Source organism: Dasypus novemcinctus, chromosome 18 (genome assembly GCF_030445035.2).
Source record: "Dasypus novemcinctus isolate mDasNov1 chromosome 18, mDasNov1.1.hap2, whole genome shotgun sequence".
In the NCBI taxonomy this organism is placed as follows: Eukaryota; Metazoa; Chordata; class Mammalia; order Cingulata; family Dasypodidae; genus Dasypus; species Dasypus novemcinctus.
In genome coordinates this window covers 62,632,780-62,644,355 of record NC_080690.1, presented here as the reverse complement: position 1 = coordinate 62,644,355, position 11,576 = coordinate 62,632,780, and the positions used below count along the sequence as shown (strand labels likewise).

The 11,576-nt window shown below is 55.6% G+C and overlaps 1 protein-coding gene across 1 annotated transcript; it reads right to left on the bottom strand.

The window, feature by feature from the left end:
• Window positions 1-499: 499 nt before the first annotated feature.
• LOC101432042 (cell adhesion molecule CEACAM7-like) lies at window positions 500-11,265 on the bottom strand. The gene is made up of 8 exons (XM_004469498.5): window positions 11,050-11,265; window positions 9,960-10,319; window positions 6,152-6,430; window positions 2,850-2,982; window positions 1,920-1,972; window positions 1,542-1,573; window positions 1,057-1,098; window positions 500-835 (listed from the first exon to the last, which is right to left on the bottom strand). Exons 1-8 carry the CDS (start codon window positions 11,111-11,113, stop codon window positions 701-703), a joined length of 1,098 nt encoding a protein of 365 aa, XP_004469555.1. The 5' UTR covers window positions 11,114-11,265; the 3' UTR covers window positions 500-700.
• Between the last annotated feature and the right edge of the window lie 311 nt (window positions 11,266-11,576).

Below are 11,576 nucleotides of genomic sequence, written 5' to 3'. Positions count from 1 at the left end.
GAGAAACCCCGTGATGGGGCTGGACAGCCTGGATCCAGGACTTGAAGACAGGCAAGTCAATTTGAGAAGGTCAACATGACAGGCGGGCCACCAGGGTCTGGGTGGAACAGTGCTGGGGGCTCAGGACATGGGGGCTGAGAAGGTGCCATACCCATGATGTGCCCAAGGCCCGTGGCTGCTCCTTCAGTGTCCATCTTTATGTGGACATCAGTTGGCCCCATTTTCCTTGATCCTGAGCCCCGAGCTGTGAGCTCAGAGGGGCAAGTGCTGCGCGCTGTGCAGGGTCCCCTGGTCCTGGGGCGGCTGAGCACTCTCATGGGTGGGCCAGGTTCTGGGAACATGTAAAATGGCCCCACCCCTTTTGCCCCCCCAACTCCTTCCTGCCAGGGTGTAGGGGTGGAAGTGGGGCAAATTAGAGATAATACCTCACAGTGTGAGCTAGACGAAAACAGAGTTTCAGGTGAATTAATTTCATTCCCATGAGTAGAAAAGAACCAAATGAGAGGAAGGGTCTTCTTTATTCAAATTCTTTCCAAGTAATCCATGGCAGGTCACAGGCCATGTGGGGTGGCCCAGAGGGGTGGGTTGGGAGGATTTTGTCCCGGCTGAGCCTGAGCTCAGAGTGGCCTCTCCGGGTCTCCAGTAGTCCAGGAGGGACCTGCCCCCTCCCCGAGCACCCAGCTGAACCTCGGGCACAGGCTCAGCTCCTTCCCAGGCTCTGTGGTCTCACGTGGCCCCTCCCCTCGGCTGCCCAAGTTCCTTGGGGAAGGTATTGAGTAACTTCTGCTTTGGGGTTGATCCGACAGTAGATGTTTGTGTCACAGTTTCGAAGTTCCTGAAAAAGGAAAGAAGAGGCCTCTGAACATCTTGTAACCTTCTCAGAACCAGGTGCTGCTTCTCCCATGCTCTGGCCCCAGCTGGGGCTTCTCTGAGGCTTCTGCTCTCAGTACCCTCCCTCCTGGGTCCGCACTCCTGTCCCCCCCATTGCTGCGCTTTCCTGAATTGCTCAGCACAGCTGGGTAGGGGTGGGGAGGTCCTGGGCATCACCCAGCTCACCTCATAGATGGGAATGTCTGTCCTGGAGTCATGCAGGGGGACCTGGGAGGGGGGAGAGCAGACATCAGGGGACAGGCATGGGCAGAAGTGAGCCTAGGGCTGGAGTCTGAGGTTATTGCTTCTACCCAGCCACAGGTGGGTTCCCTGGATCTGCTTTCAACACTTCTCATCAGGACTGACACCTCTGTCCCTAAGGGCTGGTCTCCAAACCTGGAACACAGCACCCCGTCCCTTCCTGCTGCATCTCACCCTCCTACTTGTTGACCCAGGGCCCCTGTCTGATGCTCCCAGGCCCACTCTTTGCCCCATGCTGGACTCCAGGTTTCTCCCACAGGGTGGGCTCAGGGCGTGGTGGTCCCTGCCCAGCTCCTGGATAGAGAGGACTAACCTTGACCTGTCAGGAGGGCAGGGGTCTGGGCTGTGAGGCAGTCCCCTTGTCCCGAGTCTGTGCAGCTGGGACCCCGATGGGGAGGGGAGAGGCTTACCATAGAGTTGGGATTGTGGGGGCAACCATGACCTGGGGAGCAGAGACCAGAGTGAGCACCAGGTGTGTGAGCAGAGCAGGGCCCCTTCTCCAGGTGTGGGGGGTCCTCAGCTCCAGGAGACACAGTCCTGGGAAAGCATTTCCTTGGAGACTCACAGCCGTCTTAGGGTCAAAGGAGCAGGTGAGCCCAGGAGGTGACCCTGAACCAGGCCCCACAGTCTGGGCTGACACAACAGCCTGGGGTGCCCCTTGGGAGGACTTTATGCTGCTGAGACTCCCCTGAGACCCCCGCAGGCCTGATGCCCCAAAGAGCGACTGAGGGAATGGACACTGGGGGAAGCCTGGGTGCCCAGCCACTCCCAGCTGGACCTGCACTCACCTTGGGGACACGCAGGGGGCCGGGGCTCCCTGAGGTCCTGCTGGCTTCTGGCCCTAGGGAAGGTCAGGCTCAGTTATGCAGCATGTGGAGAAGGTGACATCTCTGGTGTCAGAGCAGGGGGCAAAGGGGACCCTCCCTGTTCAGAGCAGTGCTGGAGATCTCCTTTCTCCATTTCTGCCCCCAGGGAGGGGGACAGGGTCTAGAGAGGGGAGCTGAGAGAAGACCTAGAAGCCACATCTGCATGTCTGCCTGGGTGCAGGGAGGGGCCCTCAGGCAGCTGTGGCCCAAGAGGATGTTAATGCCAAGGGACAGAGAACACAGGAGAGGAACCGACAGGCAGAGTGACCTGATCAAAGGTCGGGCCTCAGGGAGCCCGTAGCGCCTGGACCCTTGGGGACCACCATGTCCCTGCAGCTGCAGACCCTTAGCCAGAGCTGTGGAAATGTGCCACGGGCCCATCCCCACATCTCCATCCCCCTTGATGAGAGGTGTGAGGACAGGCCAGGATGCAGCTCCCCATGGCCAGGACCCCTGTCTGCACCATCCGGGGCCTGGAGCTGCTCATCAGCGCTGTGACCTTGGCCATCGACCTCAGATCCTGAGACTTCAGCAGATCTAAGGTGCTGGGACCCTGGGCCCTCCATGCCCACCTCCCGCCCTCACCACTCCCCCAGTTCCTTCTTCTCAACTGTCTCCCCTGTGACCTCCTTCCCCAGGAGCTCTCTTCCCTCTGAGCCCTGATGGGGAGTGAGTCATGCAGCCTGTGAGCTCAGGGCTGAGGAGGAAGGAGCCGGGGAGGAGTGGGCAGCCTCCAGGGGGCCAGGGCTCAGCAGGGGCAGGGGGCAGAGACCCTCAGGCAAGGGGCGGCCCTCCCTGTTCCACACAGCATTGCCGCCCAGGGAGATTCAGGCCCTGGGATGCCCACCATACCCTGCAGAGTCCCTGCACAGCAGGAACCACCCCAGGACTGCAGTCAGCACCAGCCCAGCCAGGACCCCTGCTACGATGCCTGCGATGGTCCCGGCTGAGAGGAAAGGGCCGGGGACTCCTCCAGACGTGCCATCTGCAGGGACAGAGAAGGAGACTGAGGCCTGACTTCCTCCCTGGGGGCTTGGACCCCCCTCTCAGGACTCAGCCTGGGCCTCCCCTCCCCAAGCAGGTGCCCCTGGGAGCATCTCTTTGAGGGGAGGGTGCAGCCGTGTGGGCAGAAGTCCCTTACTGGTCAATGCCAGCCTTGGGTGGGTCTCAGTCCAGGGTCCTTTCTCTGCAAGAAACCCAGAGGCCTTGATCCCCAAAAGGTCCTGCACAGAGAAACCCGAGGTGTGCTGAGTGGGTGGCATCTGTGTTAGGGACGAGAACCCCCTTCCAGGTCGTTCCTGACCCTCAGCGGATCTCCCTCATCCAGGGTCTAGGCTTGAATCTCGTCTCTCCAAACTCGCCAACAGCCCTCTTGGGGCAGGAGCACAGGGATGGGTACACTATGAGCAGCTATGCCTCCATCACCACACGGGTGTCCTCCATCTAATCTGGTACCACTGCCCCCCATGCCCACCCACTGGGGGAGGGAGCTGTGGTTCCTGGGAGTGGATCGTGCCCCAGGTGCAGAGTGCAGTGCTCCCACTTCCTGCACAGGACACAGCCACCCTTCCGGGAGAGAAGGTGTTGGTTCCATGGCAGAGATAATGCAGCTGGGACCCACAGGGTGGGATCTGGAGCTGAAGGTGGCTGTGGCCCTACAGTAATGACAATAACAGTGAAGGTTTTAGCACCTGTGGAATCAACACAAGACTTCCCAGACCTTCCCACCTGAAATCCTTTGGCCATTCACAAGCAAACTACAAAGCCAGTGCATCATAACAACTGTTGCAGGTAAGACAAGTGTGATTTCAAGAGTAATAATAGCTCAGGGATGGGAGGAGAGGACACTCACTGTCCTCGCTCAGCCTGAGTGGGTGACTCTCAATGGAAGGGAACACATTGGCACCTGTACGCTGACAATCGCCGAACCCTCCACCCTCATGGGGTCTATGCAGAGGGTGCAGTTCCTGGGAGGGCTTCACCGTCTCCGTGAGCTGCAGGCTCTGCCCGTTAATGAGCCACAGGGTGGAGGCTCTGAGGGAAGCCAGGACCGCAGAGCCCCTGCCTTCTGTGATGGTCTTGCTGGTTGATGGAAGGCCTGCCCTGGAGGCTGAGACTGACCGAGGGAATGGGCCTGGGGGCTCTCTCCTCCTCAGAGCCCTCAGCCAGCTTCCAGGTCCCCAGTGAGCTCTTGAGGTGACCAGAGCACAGATCTGACCTGCAGATGATCACGTGTCTCTGTTCACATGACCTGGGTAGGTGAGGGCTGCCCCTCCCAAGACAAGAAAGAGAGGCAGCTCCCCTGACAGGTCACCTGGCATCTCTGGGGAATCAGCCCTGGGAACTTCTTCTCAGTCACGGGGGCACCAACCTCCTCTGCAGGTAGTATTAGCCTCCCATGGGGTTTGATCTCTCTAGAGTTCTGTGATTTATGAAGAGCAGACCCCTGTCCTTGCCTACAGTTCTGTGAATGTTGGGAAAGGCATCTCCCCAGCCCTGCCCAGCTCTGGGGCCAGGAGAGCTTTACACATGCAGGGAAGGCACTTTCTAAGGTGTCATGAGTCATTAGGGAATGAGGAAGGCCCAGACCAGCCTTTGGGTCTCTAGAGATGCCACCTAAAGTTTTTCTCCATGCAAAGAAGACAATCTGGCTGTGGATTGAACATCACAGTGAAGAGAACCTCTAGAGAGAAGTGGTTTCCATGTTCATGAAAGGCTGATCCTCGCACCAGTGTCTGTGAACTCTATCATTGGGGTGCTGTACTTTCTACTAAGAAGTCCATCATGGGTGTATCCACCTATATGTCTGTACATCCTGATCTGTGTTCTTTTCTGAATCATATGTGGCCAATGTCCACAGCGTCACACAGCTGTGACATTTTTATATGCAGATGGTGATGCACTGGAGCTCACTTCTTCCTATTTCCCCAATGCTTGACCCAAGTGAGGCTCAGGTGCCCACTGACTGCACTCATGAGAGACTCCAGGACAAAGGCACATGTGTCCTTTCTTTGCCCACCTTCCAGTCCAAGCATAGATTGTGCCAGACAGTCAGGGCATGGAGGGCTGGGTCACAGCAGTGAGACAGAGCTCTGTCATGCTCATCTCTTCAGTGAGTTTGGTCAACCCCTCACCTGGGGAACAAGACTGTGAGCTTGTTTCAAGGCTTGAATGTTACTGTGGGACACGAAGTTAGGAAAAATCAGAGACAACAAAAAAAGGGACATGGTAGTGGCATTAGGATGCAACCTGACCTTGAGGAACCTTTCCCATCCCATCTATGGCTTCTCTTTCACTACATGGGGGTTTCTGGGTTGAGAGAACCCCTCCCCACATTCCAGATGGAACCAAGATCTGCCTTGACAAACAAGAGAAGCCAGAGTAAAGAAAATTTGGGATTTGCAGGTTTCTATTGAACACAGTCTAGGAAAGAACTTCATCCAGGATCTTTCTGGAAAACCAGGCTCAGGGCTGGGGGCCACTTATCAGAGACCCTGATTGTCTTGACTGTGGTCCTATTGAGGCCAGTGACGCTGTTGTGGACATGGCAGGTGTAGGATCTGCTGTCATGCACAGACACGTTGAGGATAAACAGCTCTTGTGTGTACTGCTGGGGTCTCCCATTGATAAGCCAAGAATACTGTGTGGGTGGGTTAGAGGCCGCGAGGCAGCAGAGGCTGAGGTTTGCCCCTGGAGGGTAACTGGAGCCAGGGGGGGAGATGGAGGGGGTGTCGGGACCATCTGGAGCAAAGAGAATAAGTCCACAGAGTGATGTCATCAGGTGAAGGGAAGCGCCTGGTCTGTGTCAGGGCCTCAGTGTCCTTCCGACCATGTCCCACACCACCTTCATCCTTAAAAGGTCCACACACCACAAGCCCCGTGTGTTCACTGAGTCTGGTTCTGACATCATTGACCTGGTTCTCCCAGCACAGGGGCTGACCCCAAGGGTCTCAGGACAGGAGCAAACCCCCCTCCTCATGTTGGCTATGAGGCTGGGCCTGCCTGGATATGCCTGGGAAGGAAGTCATGGGCAGCCTGGGTGTCCAGGGCTTGAGGGTCTGTGCACTTGGACCTGAGAGGACCAGTGTGGCCTGGGCCCTGGCAGCATGGATTTGGGCAGCAGCCTCTGGCACCAAGGAACAGAAGTTACTCACAGAAAACCTTCAGGATGAAGGGGTCACTGCGACGGGCACTCACTGGGTTCCTGGTCCAACACTCATAAGGTCCTGTGTCCTTCCTTGTGACACTGTGTACAGTGAGAGTCCTATAGTCCAGGGACAGCTGCAGCCTGGCACTGTCTGGGAGGCTCTGATTGTTCATCGACCACTGGTAGGTTGTGTTCTGAGTCTCAGGTTCACAAGTTAAGGCCACAGAGCCCTGGCCCTCCACGAGGTCAGAGGTGCTGCTCCTGATGAAGGGTGTGGGTAACGCCACTGTGTAGACAACAGAGAGAAGGTGACCCTTTTCAGTACATGGATCCTCCAACGGTGTCTTCCTATCAGTGTTGGTGTCTCTCGCCTCTCAGCCAACACTGAGTCTCTAAATGATTAAGGCAGGACTTTGTACTACTAGACAAATGCTTATCAGCCTGGGCACTCAGAGAACATGAGGACCCCCTGCTCTCTGTCCAGGAGGGCACAGACCCTCTCCAGTGCTAAGTAAAGAGCAGCGTTTGGTCAGGGAAGGTGCAGGATGGGAATCAGGGTCCCTGGCACCTCTCCTGGGCTCTGCAGTGTCCAGATGGTGCCAGACCCACCTGGGCCTCCTCACCTTAACATATGCTTGCTGAGGTCCCTCCCAGCTGCACAATGTACAGTCCTGCTTACTGTGTCCTGGAGGCCTCATTCTTCAAAGGTGTCTGAGAGATGGGCAACTTGGGTCCTCTCATTGTCCAAAAGCCCATGGACACTGGGCAGCCTGGTCAGGAATTGGATGTTGGGAGCAGAAATAACCAACAGCAGACCCAGGACAAGCCTGGTGGGTAGTTTTGAGGTCAGGCCGAGGGGCCACATGGGAGGCAGTTCTTCCCAGGGAGTTGATGGTGACTAACAAGAGGCTGTAACCCTGTACAAGGCACAGCAGAGCATGAGGAATGAGCCAGAATAGAATGTGGGAACAGGCAGGAGCTGGCTGCCTTTGACAACAGAATCCTGCTCTCTGCCTTGGTCTTTAAATTCCCTTCTTCCCCTGATGAGGTTCAGTAGGAATCATGTTTATCTTTCCTGAAATTATAGGAATGTTTTCAAGTGCACAAAGGGTAATTGGTGGAGACAGAGGAGAGCATAAACTAACTGAGATCTGGCTCTTACAGATCATTTGTTTGGGCAGATCTGTGATACAAATTTGGGGAGAAAAAAATTTTTTCCATATATGAAAATGGTTATTAATGGCCCAAAGATCTAAGACCACTTACTGGAAGGAATATTTCTAGAGAGTGCTATGAGGTCTTAGACCAAGCTCTGAGTCCAGGAAGGTACCTATTATGACCAAAGGAAAGATGCTGAAATCTGTTCATCAGTGACCCCTGGGAAGAGAAAGAATTGATCAGAGGGCAGTTCTGAAGAGTCTCAATTATATAAAAGGAGGAAAGAAGCCAAATTAGTTGAAACATTTTGTGTCATGGTAGTAAATTAGCAAATGTGTCTATGTACTAATTCCTATGGAGAGGCAGGAAAAGAGGAGGAGACTGGCAGAGGCACGAGGAATGCTTTCTTTTACTTCTTCTGACCTCAGGAATGACATGGATGGGTCCAGGCTGAGCAGTGACCATGTGAGATGCCAGTGGCTCAGGCAGCATTCCTTTGAGAAGACCCACCTCATGACGATGGTGTTATGATGAGGAAATGGGTGTGTGAAGTGGACAGTGAGACATCAGACAGCACCTGGTCTGACCTGCCTCTCATTGGGGAAGGGTCTTGGGAGGCCTGGGGAGAGCTGTGAGCCTCACTCCAGTGAAGGATGTGAGTTACAAGAAAAATGGGTGAGCTGGGTCCTTGTGCTTTGGGGGTGGCAGACCTCTCCCCTCTGCTGCTGAGTCTCTGGTGAGTCAGATAGAAGAGTCACATAACCACAGCACACGGCCTGTCCTATTTGCTGGCATCAACAAGGGGAAGGGTCCTGGAAGGGACACACTAGAAGCTCCTTCTGCTGACTTGAGTGAATTGGCTCATGATGGAGCTTCACGGGGAGGGTGGGCCTGGCTACAGGTGGTGGTGGGGAGGGAAGAGGATGGTCAGCCATCAGCAGGACTACGTGGGAAAGCATAAGGGGAGGAGGAAGCAGTGCAGAGCTGGGGCAGTTCCCAGCTGGAAAGAAAGGGGAGGAAGATGAGGAACAGGGAAGGAGCAGAGAGAGCCAGAAATGCCCATGGCATAAGCAGGTGGGTTACAAGTGACTCAAAGACCCCAAAGACCAAGAGCCCCACGTGGCTCCAGAAACAGGACAGCTTAGCCCTGTACACCCCACCTGGCCAAGCAGCCCAGGTCATCCTGGACTCAGCCCCAGGGGGTCAGAGGTGTGGGACAGAGGTCTCAGCCCTGAGGGACAGGGCTCCAGTGTGGCCAGAACCTCCTAGGAATCTGCACCAAGGCTCCAGCTCTGAAGAAAGTGTGGCTCATTCATTCATTCAGTCACCGTTCATTCCTTCCTTCCTTCATCTAAGAGCAAAGGAGATTTTGTTTCTTGTTGGTCCCCGAGCTGGTTGCAGGGTGTGCGGTGGGGAGAGAGAAAGCAAAGTCCTTTTATCGTCAGCAAACAAATACATGATTTCCTGTCTATGTAGTGAGCATGTGGAGGGGCCACCAGGGTGGGGCCTGGGCATCCATGGACTCTGATTGTTGATGCGGGAACTAGTTCTCGATCTAACACTGACTAATCCTCCACTTGCTCATTTCCCAGATTGAAATCTCTCCCTCCACATTAGGGATGTTTATGAGGGAAGGATCTGAAGTAAAGGCTTCTCTCTGGACCTGCAGATGCCTAATGAGGCCACGAGGGGGGGAAGAAAGGTCAAGGCTGTGCCTGTAGACAGACCAAGACTGTGACCTGCCCATCATGGCCTGCGTGACCCCAATTCAGTGATTACAGCATCCCCCGGTGCCTCCATATCCCCTCAAAAAAAATAGGAAAAATGATAACTGATATGTGGCTTGCCACATTTTCTGTAAGTTAACTTTAAAATTCTCACAGTCACCTTATCTAAAGCTTGGTTGGAGGAGACGCCCCAAAAAGCAGCACTTGTTATAACTTTCCTCCATGGAGGGCTCCCTGGGCTGACCCCAGGTGGACAAGGAGCCTTTTCTCTCCCCTGTTCCTCCTCTGGGGACGCTGACCTTCCTGGGGCCTCTCCCACGCTCCCCAGGACAGTCAGCTCACAGCTTGTGACCGTGTGTGCCTGGGCTCTCCCTGCTGGGTCTCAGGGAAGGCCTCAGCTCTGCCAGGCCCTGCTGGAGCCCTTGGGCTGAGCCCTGGCTGCTGACCAGCTCCAGGGGCCACGGGGCTTGGGCAGCTGGGAAATCCTTGCTCCAGTCAGCCCTGCCCTCAGCCACACCCAGGCCTGGCCACAGGCTCCCCAGGTCACCTGGAGTCAGAAGCCCTGCACAGGGGTCTGGGAAGGGGCTTCCTGGGGCTGAGCTCCTCCGTGGGGATTACAGGGGCCCCTCAGGCCAGCGCCCAGCTGAGTCCCACAGTGCCTCTCACCGGGAGGGACTTAGGGTGGGCCTGAGACCAAGCTCCCTGTGCTGACTCCCAAGCAGGCTGGACCTTTTCTCTGTAGCAAATGTCTGCAGAGGTGGATTCAGGGAGGGAATTCTGATCTAATGCAGTTTGTCTCCCCTGTGTGGGTCCTGCCCTCCACGCTCAAACCCCAACACAGGCAGGGAATGCAGAGGGGGTGTGGGCCCAGCAAAGCATCGACCCACCCACCTCACCCCCAACACACAGAGGTCACAGAAGGTCACTCACGGTACACGCGGATCTGTCCAGAGGCTTTATGAACCTTAAAGTTTCCATCTATGGCTAGTAGCATGTAGATTCCTGAGTCGTTCTGGTTGACATTCTGGAGCTGCAGGGATCCATTGGGGTATAAGGTCTCTCGACCACTGTGGGCAGGTCCTGGGGTTGCTTGTTGAGTGTCTGTTACAAGTGATAAAATGATATGGTCGGGGCCCTCCTTCTCCCCTTTATGCCAGTTGTAGGCTCGAGGATTCTCTAGCTGACTGTGAACAAGCAGAAGAACATCGCTGCCTTCAGCAGCATCTGCTGGCACAGATTCAATCGTGAGCTGGGCTGTGACGGGCCGGCTCCAGAAGATCAAAAGTGAGACTAGGTGGGAAGAGAGAAAATAAGTCAATCCTCGGGCATGTTCTGGGGTGGAGCGATGGCTCCTGGAGACTGAGCAGGTCTCTCCCTCCCTCAGGCACCTGCTCACACCAGGGCTTGTCCTGGGGGCCTTCCCTGCGGCCTCCTCTCCAGCCCCTCTCTCTTCCCCTCTCTGACCCCCCTGCCCTGTCTCCTCAAGGCGCCATCAGCATCTGACATCACATTCTCCTTAATTTGCTTGTCCTTCTTCATGCCCCATAAATGTTAGCTCCATGAGGGCTGGGGCTTGTCGTGTTCCCTGTTGACTCCCCAGAGCCTGAACACGCTGTACAGTGAGGGAAGGAGATAATGCGTGTTCCCAGGGCCCTGCAGGACTGGTGTTTATTTAGCAGTAAATATAAAGATCAATTCCAAGGTTGCTGCATAAGGGCATTGGTTGGTGTCCCTTGTCATTTTCTTCTTTAGTTTCCCTGTGACATAAATTGTCACGTTGTTCAAAATTTATGATTCAGTAATGACTACTTTGGAAAACTTAAAGGAATTATTGTTTTCCTCCCTCATGTCAATTGCTTTCATGGGATTTTGCTGTTGCCGAGAACCCCCTCCTCTCTCGTCCCCTCCCTTAAGGCTCTGAACTGCAGCCCTCTCTCCCCTCTCAGACCTCGCCCCCCCAGGACACCCTGCCAGTCTCTCCTCTCCTCGCCCCCCATACCAGGGTCCAGTCCCCTCTCACCTGTGAGCAGGGGCCCCTGCCAGGGGGTGCACTCTCTGTGGGGAGGGCCTGAGGGGGGCTCCATGGGTCTCTGCTGCCTGTGCTGTGCCTCCCTGTGTGGAGAAGATTCTGGCCCAGACAAGCTGCAGACACAGGAGCTCTTGCCCCGCGGGCTCTGGGCCCTTCCTCCCTCTGCCCTGAGCCTCCTCGGGGGCAGGATTGCTTCCCTGGTCACATGGGTGGGGCGGGGTCTGCTCTGTCCTTGTCTCCTCCCCTCCCCTTTGCAGCCTCCTCTGTGTTTCCCCTTCTTTCCCTTTCCTTCTGTGCAATTTCCTTTCCCGGGAACTACCAGGCTCTCTCCATCGATGCTTTTCCACCCAAACACGCACACACTCACATTTGTGCAGTCACACTCACACACACACACTCCACACCTAACGCACACACTTGCCTTTGGTTGGGTCAAGCATAACCCAGCCTCAGTTTCCCTGTGTGCTTCTCTGACTCTGGCTTAGCCTCTCCTGCTTTCTCCTCTTATCCTATCAGGC

What these genes read in the sequence shown, in the direction of transcription:
- LOC101432042 (XM_004469498.5), bottom strand. Translation starts at nt 11,113, where the DNA reads ATGGAGCCCCCCTCAGGCCCTCCCCACAGAGAGTGCACCCCCTGGCAG. An exon ending in CTTCATCCTGAAGGTTTTCT is followed by an intron (nt 2,983 to 6,151) that starts GTGAGTAACTTC and finishes CTGTCCCTGCAG; the next exon opens with ATGGCACGTCTGGAGGAGTC. An exon ending in CCCACAATCCCAACTCTATG is followed by an intron (nt 1,099 to 1,541) that starts GTAAGCCTCTCC and finishes CCCCCCTCCCAG; the next exon opens with GTCCCCCTGCATGACTCCAG.